Source organism: Gnatocerus cornutus, chromosome 6, assembly GCF_029298725.1.
Source record: "Gnatocerus cornutus isolate USDA-ARS CGAHR chromosome 6, icGnaCorn1.1, whole genome shotgun sequence".
Lineage (NCBI taxonomy): Eukaryota > Metazoa > Arthropoda > Insecta > Coleoptera > Tenebrionidae > Gnatocerus > Gnatocerus cornutus.
Window position 1 is genome coordinate 10,707,051 of NC_142238.1, and position 16,923 is coordinate 10,723,973.

The following is a 16,923-nucleotide window of genomic DNA, read 5'->3' on the forward strand; positions in this document are numbered from 1 at the left end:
TAACTGGAGGTCTATAATTTAATTCTTTTACTAATTTTATTGATCACGATGAATGAATAGCTGCTTACTCCTTTCCGTTTAACTGGGAGTTAATCAACCAGACAAATCAAAACTCCCATTCGCTTCTATAGGTGTCGCGTACAATGGGCTTTTAACATTTGATTAAAGAGCAAAGTCGGTATTCATCTCTAGTTAAAACACTTCCGTCAGCAGTTCGAAATAAATAAGCGTCGACTCGGTTCCAATCGGACCATGTCATTTCATTAATTACTCGTAATTAAAACCCTTGTTGATTGGAGCAAACGGTTTATTTATCCAACGACACGAAGCAAGAATCTCTCCCTCGTCCTGACAAGTGCCGTTTTCGAAAGGAGTAGGTCTGCCGCGATGGGTAAACATTACATCGCGATAATTCCATTAAGAAATGAACTGAGCCAAGAGCTTTGATGGAATAGACTGGTGCGTATAATTTCTAAGTTAAATAAATGTTGTTAGTTGAACTTCATAGAACACACGAGCTTATGTACACAGAGGCGGATTCGACCATGCGAGATTATATGCTAATGCTACCGCTATCTGTACATTCTTCCATTTTCTTCCATATTTGGGTCCGCGATGGACGCTCTCTGCCCGCAGGGGCGGTTCGTCGCGGTGGAAACCGGTCTTCCACAGTCGTCTTTAAAATTGTCATACGTTTAACCGGTGAAATCTTCAATTATAATCAATTCTTCATAAGATTTGACCAACAAACGTTTCATAACAGTGAAAATCAAGTCAATTCTGTGGGCTATCCTTCGCGCTGATCCGCCACTGATTGCACAAGTGCGCATCGGTCCGCGAACGCCCCAGAATGGGCCTTGATTGAATTGAGAGCTCGTTTCCGCACGTTAGATTATCTAGATTGCGGATATATGCCTTGAATGCGGGAAGAGCTGCATGGATACCTCTGCCGAGTTTTTGACGCCGATTTGGTCACCGCTTCAATCAACTAATGTCTTTAAGTATCTCCACGGCAATAAATAGGTGAACGAAGGGACCACAGTGAGGTGCTATTAGTCGGCAGTTATGCAGATTGAGCTACATCAGTATTCAGATCGAAGCACTTCTCTGATTAACGCCAGTTCTGATGATGTGGTATAAACAGAGCACACATATTCTGCCTATGCTGACGACGAGCTTTAGATACATCAAATGAGGTGTTTGTGATGCTTGCAGATGCTGTAATCTGCCAACTTGACAAACACATTAACAGAGAACAGCGACTTGTGCTTACAAGAAGGGGGCTGATTTTAATGTCCTGTGCCGTTTAAGTAAATTCTCCGGGAATGTCATAGTTGCGGATGGGGAGTTGTAGAAACACAAGCAGTTCAAAGTTCCCTGGAGTTTGTACCTTCCTGGGTACAGCGCAACATTAAAATTCAAATTCAGAACGTAAAAAGCGGTTTATTACAATGAATAATTGATAAAGATAATCATTTTCTTCTATCCGGCTCATCCAAATTCAAACTCGAAGGATTCAAAGCATCCGAAATTTGATCCGGAGCTTGAGTCGTGGCAGCGCAAAACTTGAATTGTCCAACATGGCAAACCGCCGCCAGAAGTGGGATAACTGTTTTAACAATCTCGCAGATTTTGTCAATGGCTGATGTTATTTTAGTCGCGTGAGATCCCATTGCATTACCCACTCTGCTAGCCACTTCTCCAAATCTCATCAGTTGGCGACGCTACAAAAGAGGTGATCAAATTTTTGGTTGATCTTATTAGCACTCACCATCCATCCTGGTTGTTTATCTTCCGGAATGTCTTCACTTTGGGGCCATTTTGTCACAATGGCGTCACTTCGAACGGGTTGTTGGATTGAATAACTTTGTGCATGTTGTAAAAGTGCACAAATAAACACACTTAGGGTGAAAAGAAATAATAATCGAGTGAAGATCATAGTGTGGTCAATGTTATACTAAAAACTTTGATTTGGAATTATGTAAGAGATGGAAGTGATGTTTCCGGGATTTGGGTTAACCACAAGAAATGTTATTTTTGCGAATTGAAACTAATTAATTGTAATTATTGTTTATGGATAGTAATTAAAAAATTAAAGAAATACAGATATTTTATTAAAAAATTTCCTTCTGATATTAATTGCAAAACAAAATATTACAAATTATTTTGGGGGTACGGATAAGCCTGTTGATTATATTGAGGGTACTGATACGGATTTCTATAGTAATATTGTTGAGGAAATTGTTGAGGATACTGTTGACTATTCAAGTACTGGCAACCTACTGGTAATGCTTGCTTTCCAAAATTAAGTGCTTTACGTCCCTATAATAATTATTTTATTGTCAGTAAAGAGAGTATATTTCTATAAAAAACTTACAAGTCCTTGCCAATCGATTGGTTTTGGTGCTCCAAAAACTTGAGTTAAACTCAGGAGGGTGAGCAACACAATAACTTTTGTTGACATGGTGGAAAATTGTAGATCAGTTGTTGCTTCTGAAGACTAACTACTAATTTCAACAAAGGCGGTCTCTTTTATATGAAGCATTTCAGACAGAAAAATCCGATTGATGATTAATAGGAAATGAGGTTACATTGCAAGACTAAAAATTATAATTTTAGTTGGAATTCCTTATTAAAAATGCATCTGTTTTAAAGGCAAATACATTTTATTAACCTAAATTGATTGATAAAGATTATGTTAGGTATACTCCTATAAAAATCGTTTTTGGTTTTTATAAAAACATCAGATTTTACGATTTTTTTGTTTCTGGTATCCTCGAAATTGCACAACAAAATGTTTATTTATGCTAAAAACCGCAGGCCAAAACTTGACTCACACAGGTCATTAAACAGGATACACTTATCAGTTTTTTAAAGGAAACTTTATTTTATTCGTAATTCAGTTACTTTGATAAGACATAATAAGTTGCCGCTTTAGTCATCTTGTAGTGATATACGTTATTTCCTTCCTACCACTTTTTCATATTTTTCCACCACTGACAGTCCTTCCTCGGCATTTTTGATAACATGTTTTCCAGCTTTTTCCTACGGAAAAAATTGCAAATAATTCAAGATTAATTACTTAATTGGATTTAAAAGAGTAAACATTACCAGTTTTTTCCAACCTTTCCATTTAGCGTCACTATTTACAATAAATAAATGTAGAATAAAAAACACAAACAAAATTGTCGCTGCGAGTTTCATTTCGATCAAGTTTCTGTTCACTCTTTAAATTAATTGGTTTCCTTTACTGGCAAATCTCATTTATATACTTGGTTTTTGTCGATAAAAGTGTAAATAATGGCGACATAGATGTGAAGTCCCTTGATGTTTCATTGAAATATGTATTGTATTTTAGAAATATGTATCAGTAACAACTCAATGATATTTACACACAATTTATTAAAAAAAAGAAACATCTATAAAATATTAATCATTTTTAGCACAGTTGATAAGATTGTTATTCTTTGAAAACAATTGCTCAATTTTATTGCTTAGGTTTAAATATACACTTTTCATTAATTCTTACAAGATCCTATTGTTCATTTTTTTGTCATTGACCTAGTAAACACATAAACTACATTTCAGTCAAAATTATCATTGTAAAAAAAGTGAATTTTAATTTTGTTTTCCAAAATATTTAAAATACGTATTTTTTCTTTTTGACTTTTTGTACATTTTATACCACAAGCGATAAATACATATAACTGTAGTATATAAATAGGTACGGGAAAAATAATACAATAAAAGTTCATGAAAAATTAGAAAATATAGAAGTATCAAACTAGATTTTTATGTCGCACACATTGATTTTCTTATGTTTGAATATTTCGTTCCGCTGCTTTAGAAGAATTTTGAACGTTTCCAACCCACTTTGCCCAGTTTCTGCAAAACAATTTATAACAATGAAACAAATGGAAGTAAATGCACGGGATGATTTCAGTGATGCAAAATTTTACTGTAATTAGAGCAAATGTCGCAGGTCGACTTGAAATCAACCCATTCGATATTGTTATATTACCAGTACTTTCCAAGTTACATGCTTCGGCCTGTGAAAACCTTCTACTAGGACTACACTTAGAAGAACTAAAAGTAACAGCAACGCCAACAAGAATTTCATTTTGATTAAAACTGCACGATTTTTCAACAAAAAGTAAAACTGTTTTTCCCAGCTTTGCTTAAATACCAATTTAAGACAATGAAAAAGTTTGTATACATATGTATTATGCGGAAAAACGACATAACGGTCAGTCTCTTATCAAGCCTTTAAAATATTTACGTTTGTAATAAACAGTACAAAACGTTTTTTTGTTAAAAAATCGGAAATGTTTCTACTTTTATTATAATATAAATTTCTGGTTTCTTTGTTAATAAATCTCATCAATTTTGTAAAAAGTGTTTAGTGCGCTGCAATTTATTCTTTCACTGGCTCTCGTCTATCAGAAAATTGTGATTTATCGTTAAACCTAAAGCAGCAGTAGGCGGATTTAAAATTTCCCTCCGTTAACTCTGGGAAAGTCCGTAAACACGAAATAATTTCCACACACAATTCCCATAAATTTCGCAACCAATCCCACTTGTGATCTTTTGTAGGTAACTTAATATCCAAGTCGCGATATGTTAAGCTGCCGCCCCTTACTATATCATGTTTAGTGGCTTGTTGCCGTTATCTGAGGGTAATAGGAAGGAACATCCGTCTTAAGAATGTTATTGGTTCCGTCTTAAATGGACCTTTAGCGATTTATGCATCGTAATAAGCTTGACTTATTGACAATGTCCCAGAAATGGGAAACATATTCTTAGAGATAAGCTTTCGGTAGCGGAGTCACTAGGATTATTTTCAAAATTGGAAAACCTTTAAGCATATAGATTGTAACGATCCTGATCTCATGCAAAGTAACGATGTCTAGATGTCGCCGGAGGCGGGATTTACACCAAGTTATAGAGTAGCGAAGGCGAGCATTGAAAATTGCCGATTAGACAGACTTAAGCGGAGTATAAAGATATTGGGGTGATCGGAGTTTGATTCGATGGTAGTTTCAGTAATCTAAATTTAAATCGAAAAGGAAAACACTACCGGAATAAGAATTAGAAATAGAAAAACTATTTCAAAACATACTTGCAGGTTGTATTAAAACAAAACGGTGCTGCTGTAACGTTCGTATTTCACGTTTCAAGGAACTGCTGCAGTCAAAATAAAGAAAATGTTGATTTTACCGTTCAATGTGTCTACTTGGAATTCGCTAAAGTGTATACATAATTAAAACAGAAATAATTAGTTTCAGCTAACTTAAACTTACAGACATGAGGTTGCTCCTAGCTATGAAGCCAAATAATAATGTTTGCATGCATAATTAATAAGTATAATATTGGATCATATTTTATTTTTTGTAGAGAATATGTAAGACTCTTTTGAAGTTATATTGGAAAAAAACAAACTTTATAATTTGAACATACTAAAAAAGAATAATTAGTTTTTATTTAAACTTGAAATGAAACTGCTTCTACGTATAACGTTATTGTACCATGAAGAAAACTCTCAGTTAAAAATCTTTTACTTAATTTTAATTATGATTTTTTGCTATGTAATGTTTGTTTCTGTAAGGACGTAAAATATAGCACTGAAAAATTGTTATATTTGGGCAAAACAAACTTGGCGCCTCCACCAATTTTATAGCGCACCGCACCACCAATCTAATATGGTCATAATTCAGTCAGTTCAAAAATCATTGCTTAAATTGAACTTTTTGAATAAGTTTATCTTATTTCCAGACATAAATTTTAGTTGACTAGATTGAGAAATTTTTGTTTGAAGTGAAATAATTTGTCAATAATAAACAGAGTGGTCTACAAATTGAACATTCATATCTGATCTAAAATTGCTTTATCCAAAATGCACTAATAAAGTAGTACTTTATTTACTCATTTTAGACAAATAATAGATATTTATTACCATATTTCATCTGAATCTATGGTCCAAACTTCAACACATGCCCAAATTTTGGGACTGTACACGAAATTGTGTATAGGACTGTATCACCTAGTTACATTTTTACTTTTGTTGGGTTTGTTGTTGATATCAGAAATATTGACAAATACATCAACCTGACAATGTCAGAAACCAGAAATTATTTATGATTTATGAATCGTCAATGTTGTTCGTTACATGAAGCGCTTTTCCTGTCTTAATATTGTGACTTTAGGTTGGATGTAATGAAACCCCTCAATGTAACAGCAAACGAGTTGTAGTTGAACCTAATCTAATCGTGTCAGTTTTTAACACTTTAAAGCTTGGAATAGATTGGAGAAAATTTTACGACACTTCTAGCGCGAGATCTTGCTTATGTGTTTACACTGTTTGCAATAAATATTGCAAGTTTCTCTCGAGAGAATCTGGTGAGTTCCGGCTTTTCCAATTACTCACAGACCCCTAATTTGAAGAACTTGAGCAAGATCAAAAATGCTTGTATACACTGGAGAGAAAATCGCTCGCGCGAGAACTTCCGCGAGTTCCAGAGAGTCAACTTGCAGAGGTAGTTACATTAGGAACAGCACTGTGACAGAAACTCAGGCGAGATTTCTCGCAAGTCTATTTCCGCTTTTTGATAAGAAGATGCACTGGGTCAAGTAATTTGTAAATTATGACTCGGCTTATTTAGATTTTTAAATTAAAACTCTTACGTTAAGATATCAATAATTGCCGACCGTTGCACATAAAACAAAAAGAATCTTTGGGTTTTGAGATCTCGTCTTTTCTTTTTTATGCAAACTTATTCATTAGTTCCACTTGATTTATTTCTAAACTTACGAGCAATTAAACGAATCCAAAGCGGTCAACTCACAGTAAAATTCGGAAAAACACAAGTGTTTTATTTATAATTTTTGTTTTTAAAGTCGAAGATCACGCATAGCACATAATCGAACTTCTTTATTATTCTCTTTGCATTGAATGAAACGTAAATCTTCTGCATTTTCAACAAATTCCTGATTTGACAAACAATGTCAATAATTGTAACCAATCTAATTTTGACAGCTCTCCCACTCTTTAAACCATTACCAATTTTAAATAAAATCACTAGCTGTCTAGATACACTCTGCACTTACATACACCTGTCGCCGCCAAAATTGGGGCCACAATTTCAGTTGAAATATGGTGTATACACCGTGGTCCACGAGTGATAATGAGCCTGACCAAACTCAAACTGCAACCCAACATACATTTTCATAGCATTCGTTGCCAAATTTATATTTACAATAAGACAGCTGTCAGAGTTTCGACAAATTCTTTCACTCAAGACAGTTTCTAATTGCATGTGGAATCTCTGAACCCTTAAGCAGGTAAAAGCATTGCTAAAACTTCATCAATTCATAAATTTCATAAATTAAAGGCATAATAGCGTGAGTAGATTGTTCTGAAAAATTTGTCAACTTTGACGTTTATTTCAAATATCTACGACAGCTATGAAAATGTATGTTGGGTTGCAGTTTGAGTTTAATCAGGCTCATTATCACTCGTGGACCACGGTGTATAAGAGTGTAAGGGCGCAAATTATTCACGACAAAAATCAGTTAATCTCGAGATCGTAGATCGAATATAATACTAGATTTTATCCAAAGCCTCTGTTGGTTGCAACTAAAGCATTAAAAAAACTGACAGAAGTGACAGCAGTGACAAATTTTTACCATTTAGAAAGCTATGACTGCGTTGTTGTCATGGAAATACAGCATAATTCTGTATGGTCTCTGGAGAGTAATAGAGTACTTTATCTATCTTAAATGAGTGAACAAAGATCACTTTATTAGTGCATTTGGGATAACAGATATTTATTATATAAGAGTGTAAAGAAGCAAATTATTCACGACAGAAATCAGTTATTGTCAAGACCTTAGAACTTAGAAGCCGAAACTGTAGCCTGAAAACGGTTAATTTTCAAAATTCAATTTTTGTTGAGGTCGACTTAATTTTTTTCATGGCGTGTTAACAACAAACTTTTACATTAGATTCAACATCTTATTGCAAACAATTTAAACTGGAATTAACCATTTAATTTTTTTTATAAGATTTTATTAAATATTAAATAAGATATATTTTTTTCAATGACAGGTTTAAGTCACCAAAAAAATAACTTCTGCCCAAAAATTTTATATTTTTTTTTAGTTTAAAAGTCATTCGCAATTCTCTTTTTGGCAATCTAATACATTGTACTAACATTGTTAAAACTTTAAACTAATTAAAACTACGGTTAAATCCAATAAAACTGGTATGTTAATAATTAATAAGAATCTACATCAGCCGTCGACATTATTTTATTCTTTTAGAATACTTAATTGTTATTGGTGCCACCCACTGTACTGTATTGTTTTTATTTTATTTTATAATAACAGGTCGATGTAAATATTTTTCTTTGATGTCGATTTAAAATAAATATCTAGGAAGCTCGTGTTGGAATAGGAGGTGCAGTTTATGTAACTAAACTAATAATTATGGACGTTATAAAAGCAGAAAATATTGTGTTTTTTTATCAGTCTGTTAAATGTGGTGAAGTTGAAAAGCCACAGTGTGTTGGTGATTTTTTCTGAATATTGTGCGATTACGTGAAGGTATTTCATTTTTCAACATTTATCTAAGGTAAAGCAATAACAATTTTTACTAAAAATGTTCATTTGACTTTCTTCTATTTATTATTTTTTATTTATTAGGAGTACTATTTACAATTAATTGTTATCTGTATTTTTAAGTAACAATGTTTTTTAAACGAATTGGCGCTTTTACAAATTTTGCTGCACAACTATTCTGAGTGTAAGAATTGAAAAACGAACTTTACAAAATTTAACTCTTTTAGGAAATGGATGACAGAACCATAATCGACAAAAGCTATCACAGAATTTTCACCATCATGAAATTTATCGGTATCTATCCTTCAAACAAACCATCAACTTTTCGTAAAGTAATTTGTCTCATTGTCTACTTAATTCTCCAAGTTTTGGTGGTGACATTGGCACTCGTTCAACTGATGTTGCAAGACGATCTAAACATCGTAAATTCGTTTTACATGATAGTTTTCGTAGAAGGTACCGGAATAACTGCTCTGCGTATAATACCGTTCCTCATCAACGGAGAGAGACTAAAAAGATGTGTTAACTATTTTGGAGATCCTCGCTTCAGACCACAGGACGAATACGAAAAAAACCTCATTGATAATTCCGTGGCTATTTGCAACAAAACTTCAAGTTTGATTATAAACATGTTGGTATCTGCTTTGATTTTTTGGTTTATTCCGGTCTTTTTGTCTTTTGGCTCGAAGCTGCCTGTAGATGCTTGGTTACCTTATGACCCGTTTTCAAATAAATTGTATTTTTATGCAACTCTTATTTTTTTGATAATAGGTGAAGGAAAATACCAATTTGATTACAAATGTAATTCTGATGATTTTTAGCCAACATTTACAGCATCACAGTTTCTACAATACCTGATCCACTGGTCGGAACTTTGTCTTTTCATGCAACTACGCAGATGAAAATTTTAAAATACAATTTACGTAATTTTCATAAATTTGTAGAGGAAGCGACGGAGGATGAAACTGAGGTGGTTACGTTCGAAAAAGCTTACAAGATACTTGTGCGGTGTGTGAAGCTCCACAATGATATTCTTTAGTGAGTATATTGTTAGGACAGTTTTGATTAAATGTTTTTTTAAGTTTTGTTACAGAGTATGAAGCGTGTTTTTCGTGGGTTTTCTTGTGTCAAATTACTGTCTGTACACTTATTTTATGTACATGCGCAACTGGACTTTCTTTTGTAAGTAACACTTTTGATGTAAAATTTATTCTAAAAATTGTTGTTCTAGTCTCCTTTTCTCAGCTTGGACTTTTTTAAATGTTTGAACTACTATTGTTTTAATGGCTTCCAAACTCTTTTTTATTGTCTTTTTGGAGCATTACTGACTGCAGAAGTAAATTAAAATAAAAAGTCTCTGATTTGTTTAATAATTTTATTTTATAGAATGATGGTTTTATGGATGCGATTTGCGACGGTCCATGGCATCGTTATGATTGTAGAGTACGAAAAATTTTATTTATCATGATGGAACGTTCTAAAAAGCCATTGGTTGTTACTGCTGGGAAAGTGGTACCTTTGGGTTTTCAACTGTACATATCAGTGAGTGTATGGGATTAAAATTGTTTCTTTGTTTTTAATAAATTTTTTTAAGATTATGCGGACAAGTTATTCTCTCATCGCTCTGTTGAAGAACGTGTAGTGTTCCATCAGCACGTATGTGTAATATTAAGCCAACACATTTTTGGTCATTTTGGCAGAATACGGTGCCAATAAAAAATATCATTGAATTTTATATAATGTAATTAATTTATTGTACATTTTGAGCATCACAATACACATGAAATGAATTTACTTCTCCTTTAGCTTGTAATCAGGTAGGAAATAAAGAAACATTCATTAGTATCTAATTATAATCATTTTTTGAGCATATTATTGCCTATAATAAAAGAATTATGGCATAAAAGCGGATAGCCGCTCGGTTTATGTGTTAAAATTTCATATGCAAACACGTTTTTTTCAAATTTTTCATAATACAGGCAGAATATCCCGCCTACAGTACTTTAGGACAATCTGTACGTTTTGGGTATAATTTCTATAGTTTCTGAACATTAAAAAGTAATCATTAATTTCGGCTTAAAGCTTTACAAAAAGCAATAAACCGACTGCGTAAATAATTAATAAGAATTTACATCACTCGAAATTTTATCCTTTTAGAATACTTAATAGTCATTATTACCACTCATTACTGTCTGTTTTTTTTTAATTTCATAATAATAGATCAACTTTTTACTTTGAAGTCGGTTTAACATGACTATCAAGAAACTTTTTTTTCTTACTTTGAGAGGTACACTTTTGGTAATCTAACTATTAATTATAAACGTTATAAAAACGCAAAAGTTGCTTACTTACTCCAGTATAGAACAAGTGTTCTAGCTGTAAGGTTAGATTCTTGTGTGATTCTTGTGTGAGCGGTGATTTTATTTTGTGAAATTTTGCGCTGTTTAGATAAGGTGAATTAGTTTTAAGTGGTACTTTGATTGGAAAACATACATTTAAGGTAAAACTTTTTTTTACACAAATTTGAAAATTGTCTTAGCTTGATAAAAAAAACTAATTCTATCGCAATGAATAAGCTAACTTCCTAACTTTTAGGTATTTCAAGGTATTTTTAAATGAATGAGAAAATCATAATTAACGAAACTTATCAGAACACCTTTGCTATGAATTTTATCGGAACAAAAAAAACAGCAATTTTTTGGAAAGTAATTTTTTTCGTTATTTACTTAATTTTTCACGTTTCGGTGGTAAAACTCGTCATACTGATGTTACAAGAGAATCCAAATTTCCTAGAGGCACTTCACATGATAGTTTACGTAGAAACTACAACAATGACATCTCTGCAAATAATACCCTGTCTTACCAACGGAGAGAGACTGAAGAACTATTTTAGAGATTTCCGTTTCAAGGCACAAAACATCGAAAGTTGCGTGATGATTAGCAATTCCAGTATGGTCATATTTACGTATCCATCGGCTTTGGCTCTATGGTTTCTTTCAATTTTTTTGTCATTGTTTTTTAATGCAACCCATTTTTTTTTCGTGATAGGTAACTAATAGAAAACTTTAATTTGTTGTAAAAATAATGTGATTTTTTTTTAGATAGCAATTACAACATTACTGCTTTTATAGTACCTTATACGCTAGTTAGAACTTTGTCTTTTTATGCTACTATACAGGTACAATTAAAAATTTTGATATTTAATCTACAAAATCTTCGTAAATTCTTAGAGGAACCAATGGAGAATGAATTTGATGTAATTTCCAAGGAAAAAGTCCAGAAGATACTAGTTTGCCGCATAAATCTCTACAATGATATTCTTTAGTAAGTAGTTATTCTGGTGTACCTAGTACTTTAATTTAATTACATTGTAAAAAAGATTCATTAAAAAGAACGAGGTATATTTTTCTTGGTGTATTTTACGTCAAGCTGCTGGGTGGGCTACTGGAATATATTTTGTACGAGTGATTAATTTTATTGAGTGAAAAAAATATAATTTTGTTTTAGGTCTATTTTGCCTGAATGGGTTTTTTTAAATGTGTAAACTTTGCCAGTTAAAGCCTTTCTTGCACTTTTTTCTTGTTTGTGTGTAATTTTATTGATAGCCGAAGTAAATGTAAACTATTTAAGGTTTAATAAGTATCGTTTTCTTGTAGAATCATAATTTCATCGATGCAATGTGCGAAGAACCATGGCACTTTTGTCGAACGCAAAACGTTTTAATGGGATTTTCGAAAAAACTTAATGGCTATTAAGGATGGAAAAAGTCGTACAGTACTGCAGCTATTATTAAGTGGTGTAATCTTGTTTTCGCTATAAAAATTATAGGAAACATTATTTATCGTCCGTTACATATCACCAATAAAAACTTAAGCAGCAGACGTTCATCGACTCTATTTCAATGGCATTCCGTCTGCAATAAATTCATTTCATTCTTCCTGCACTTATTTATTTTGTAATTTAGAAAATAAATTTAATATTTGTTAAACCATCGCATTATTTATATTTTTCCTGTAAAGAATGAGAAATTATAATCTTTGATGTAAGTGCTAATATTCAGAAGTTTTCAAATTTACAGAAGAGGCAGGAAACTCATCTCGAAATTAACTGCTAAAATAAATATAAATAATTTTACAAAAACAGGCATAGATATTTACGCAAATTAATAGAACCATTGCTTTTGTCCTGATTTTTTGGAGAAGCGTGCCTAAATTTTATAAAGTATATAAAATAAGTCTGCAATCTCCGTCAGAGCACGTCGGGACACTTTCCACATCTTTGTGCAGATTTAAAAGAAATAATTAGTTTGGAATTCAACTTAATGATTTAAAATTACTTTATGTTAAAAGCATTAAATTTGTTACATAAATTATTAAGAAGCATTTCCATCAGACATTATTTTTTCCTTTCAGAATACTTAATTATTATTGTTGCCGCCCATTCCCTGCATTGTTTTTATTTAACTCTATAATAATAGATGCACATATTTTGCTTTGAAATCGTTTTAAAATGAATATATAAGAACTTCCGTTTACAATGGGCGGTGTAGTTTGTGTCATCAAACTTACAATTATAAACATTATAAAAGCGGAAAATGCTGTGGATTTTGTCCAGTTGCCAACATTTGTTCTAGTTGAGAAGTTGCTGTGTTAAGTTAAGAACAATTTGTTTATTTTTCTTTCAAGTGAAATTAACTTGGAAAAAAACATTTAAGGTAAAACTGTTACGTTATTATCCCGGCGCCTCCACCATTTTCACAAACTACCTAATTTAATGTTACTGAGTAACGAACAAACTTATACAAACAAAACTTTTTAGCTATTTCTGGAAAGCCAATTTAAATGGATGAGAAAACCATAATCGACGAAAGCTATCATAGCGCCTTCACAGTCATGAAATTTATGGGAATTTATCCTGCAGACAAACCATCAACTTTTCGCAAAGTATTTTTTTTCGTCATGTACTTAATTTTACAAGTTATACCGGTGATACTAACATTTATCCCACTGATGTTGCAAGACAATCTAGACATTGTGGAATCACTTTACATGATCGTATTCGTAGAAGGCACCGGAATGACGTCGCTACAAATAATTAAGTTTTTTACAGACGGAGAAAAACTGAAAAAATGTATAAATCATTTTGGACACCCCCGCTTTAAACCACAAGATGAATACGAGAGAAAACTCACCGAGCATTGCGTGTTAATTTGCAGTAAAACTTGTAGCTTCATCTTAGTCATGCTGCCAACTGCTTTGATTTTTTGGTTTATTTCTGCTTTTTTGTCATTTGGTTCGAGCCTGCCTGTGGATGCTTGGCTGCCTTATGACCCTTTCTCAAACAATTTGTATTTTTTACCAACGTTTATTTTCATCATGATAGGTAACAGAAAATTTAATTTTTATTATAAGTAAATGAATAAATTTCAGCTAACACTTACAGCATCACTGTTTCCACAGTACCTCATGCATTAATTGCCACTTTGTCTTTTCATGTAACCACACAGTTGAAAATTTTAAAATACAATCTTCGGAATCTTCATAAGTTTACAGAGGAAGGGACGGAGAATGAATTGGAAATAATTCCCTTCGAAAAAATTCACAAGGTACTAGTTCGCTGTATAGATCTTCACAATGATATTCTTCAGTAAGTATGTTGATGCTTTACTGCACACTGATTTTATTCTATGCTGTTTAAGTTTTATTGAAGAGTACGAGGAGTGTTTTTCTTGGAGCATTTTATGTCAAATTGTAGTTTGTGTAATTATTTTATGCACATGTGCTACTGGGATGTCTTTTGTAAGAAACACTTTTTTAAGGCCAAAGAGTTACAATTTTGTTTTAGGCCCCCTTTCCAAGTCTGGACTTTTTTAAATGTGTGAACTACTACAGTGTCACAGCTTTGCAAACATTTTTTTATTGTTTGTTTGGAACTTTATTAGCCGTAGAAGTAAATATAAATTTTTATTTTAAATTTATTAAATATAATATTATATTTTTTTGTAGAATGATAGTTTCATTGATGCAATTTGCGAAGGACCCTGGTACCGATATGATACTTGTACTCGAAAATTTTTGTTTATAATAATGGAACGTTCTAAAAGACCTATGGTTATTACAGCTGGAAAAGTGATACATTTGGGTTTCAACTTGTATGTAACAGTAAGTCAGTTAGATTAACATTTCTTTTATCTTAAGTGTTTTCTTTAAGCTTATTCGAACAAGTTATTCTCTCATAGCTTTGTTAAAAAACATGTAAATTGTTTCTTACCTGTTCACAAAAAAAAATGTATTCTGAATTACATATTACTAATAAAAACTCTTTTAATTGGTCTACAGACGTTCATCGACCTCTTTTCAATAACACCTCATCCCCAATAAATTCTATAGCTTGGAAAAATGTTTAACTCATCAAAATTCACCACCGTTGAGCTTGACAGTTGTAGTGCCGTGCGGTTTGAAAGCGTCGATTTATGGTTGCGACAAAAAACCATGATGATCATCCTTTGTCTTAGAGTACCGGTCACGGGGGTTCATTTAGGAAAATTAATTAGCCAATTATAAGGGAGACGCGGTCTACAAGGACGCTACAATAGTTGGTTCTGCACCGTTGATTTTATCTTGGGAACGAATTTGTCAACGATGCGATATTAATTTACGAATAAATGGCTGATTCGTGTCCATTTCTGCCTTTGCTTAATCTTATTTTATTTATGGAGCTGTCTTGATCAGTCGACCGTTAGATCGAAACGGCATGGGATATTATTGAGGCCTTTGTTAAAGTTTCCCGGTAAATTCTTTAGTTTCTTTGTAAGTGAAATTGTTTTACTTTCTCTCCACGTGTTGGATAATCGATGATGATGTCGTGTACTGCTTGAATTTGTAGACTGTAGAACGCAACATATTAATCAAATAATCGATGAATCTAATTTACCGCTCAGGCAACTACAAATTGACAAAACAATCACACGTCTGCCTTTGTCCGGAACGTCCAACCATGGCCATTTCGCCAAAGGGTTGGTAAATATTCGTTACGTTCGTAACACAATTTATTTGCGCTTTATTCACTTGTTTTCAAACATGTATGTCTGACAGCGTCCAAACTTGATTTGCACAATGTAAATAGTGGTTTTAGACGACGATAAATGTTCGATAAACAAATTTTCAATCAACCATTTTTTCAACGGAGATTGCAAATATTAAATAAACAGGCTACTGATGTGGCGGGAAACAACAAGAAAAGTACAACGAAATTGAATAAAAAGTACATAACTAATTATACTAATGTATGTATTCGTGTAAAGTAATTTTTGTGAGCTAACATGTTTGTAAAAATAAATAAAACGGACACGTCGTTAAAGTTCGCGTGGCAACGACCTAAAGTTTGCGTTTTTAAATTTAAAACAGCGAGGAAAATTGTATATTCTAACAGGCTGATGTCTGATTAGGTGATTAGTCACTGATAAGACAAGTTTACAGTTGTAAATTGTTATTATTTTAGTCAGCGATTGTTACTTAATAACCTATAAATAAATAACACAAAATGTATTTACTAAAGGTCGATAAAATTGAAGCAGCGGCTGTCGTTAGGTTGAGGTTGCCGCAGGAATAATCCAATAAGAATCGTCCCATGCTGCATGAAAAACAACTATTTAAGACGCCTTGTCTCATTTCATTGGCTAGCCGCAAGGAATCCGCAAGTCTGCAGCGAAAGTTGTTTCGAGCGGCTACTGCAGCGACAACCGCTACTTCAAATTTATAAATCGAGCCTTAGGTTTTTCTGTTCGGTGGACCGCTCATACTCTATCCTTTAAATCCCGTTTATTTTTGAAATTTCTCAATTTATCTTCCTCAGATTTTGATTTTTTTTGTGGTTTCCAAATTAGATTATGGTACCTATTGTGTTGTTTATGTTTTCCAAACTTTTTAAGTTTACTTTTTTACTTTCTTTAACTTCTTTGAATCTTTTCTTTGGGTACTTGAGATGCTTTTTTACTTGTTTTAGTTGCTTAACATAGTAAAGAGCCTTCCAAAAACAGAAAAACTGTTTTTTGAATGCGTTGGACCTTTGTTTTCTTTGATCTTTTTAAATTCTTAAAATGTTTTAAGTGAATGTTATATTGTGCAATTAGGAGCTCCTCAGAATAATTTGAATGTATTTCGTCTGGATCCTTGTAAAATGAACTTCCCACCAATTTGCTTGTATCGTCTTCACCGAACGAAAATCTTCAACTGCCTCTTGTAACATCTCTGATGAAAAATGGCTAGGAAGATTAATTGCCTTGTTAAGTCTCTCATACTTATTGCA

The 16,923-nt window shown here is 32.7% G+C and overlaps 4 protein-coding genes across 4 annotated transcripts; 2 read left to right on the forward strand and 2 right to left on the reverse strand.

Moving 5' to 3' along the window:
* Positions 1–1,423: 1,423 nt before the first annotated feature.
* Positions 1,424–2,053, reverse strand: LOC148172821 (uncharacterized). The gene is made up of 2 exons (XM_088038913.1): positions 1,772–2,053; positions 1,424–1,724 (listed from the first exon to the last, which is right to left on the reverse strand). Exons 1-2 carry the CDS (start codon positions 1,937–1,939, stop codon positions 1,473–1,475), a joined length of 420 nt encoding a protein of 139 aa, XP_087895039.1. The 5' UTR covers positions 1,940–2,053; the 3' UTR covers positions 1,424–1,472.
* A 39-nt stretch (positions 2,054–2,092) lies between these two features.
* LOC148172822 (uncharacterized) lies at positions 2,093–2,571 on the reverse strand. The gene is made up of 2 exons (XM_088038914.1): positions 2,378–2,571; positions 2,093–2,322 (listed from the first exon to the last, which is right to left on the reverse strand). Exons 1-2 carry the CDS (start codon positions 2,462–2,464, stop codon positions 2,155–2,157), a joined length of 255 nt encoding a protein of 84 aa, XP_087895040.1. The 5' UTR covers positions 2,465–2,571; the 3' UTR covers positions 2,093–2,154.
* Positions 2,572–8,032: 5,461 nt separating this feature from the next.
* On the forward strand, positions 8,033–10,461 carry LOC148172823 (odorant receptor Or1-like). Its single transcript, XM_088038912.1, has 7 exons — positions 8,033–8,629; positions 8,844–9,387; positions 9,438–9,654; positions 9,699–9,798; positions 9,848–9,952; positions 10,003–10,158; positions 10,211–10,461. Exons 2-7 carry the CDS (start codon positions 8,847–8,849, stop codon positions 10,256–10,258), a joined length of 1,167 nt encoding a protein of 388 aa, XP_087895038.1. The 5' UTR covers positions 8,033–8,629; positions 8,844–8,846; the 3' UTR covers positions 10,259–10,461.
* A 2,919-nt stretch (positions 10,462–13,380) lies between these two features.
* On the forward strand, positions 13,381–14,996 carry LOC148172824 (odorant receptor 70a-like). The gene is made up of 6 exons (XM_088039799.1): positions 13,381–13,998; positions 14,046–14,262; positions 14,315–14,414; positions 14,461–14,565; positions 14,622–14,781; positions 14,827–14,996. The coding sequence occupies exons 1-6, from the start codon at positions 13,458–13,460 to the stop codon at positions 14,994–14,996; spliced, it is 1,293 nt and encodes a 430-aa protein (XP_087895925.1). The 5' UTR covers positions 13,381–13,457.
* Positions 14,997–16,923: the final 1,927 nt, after the last annotated feature.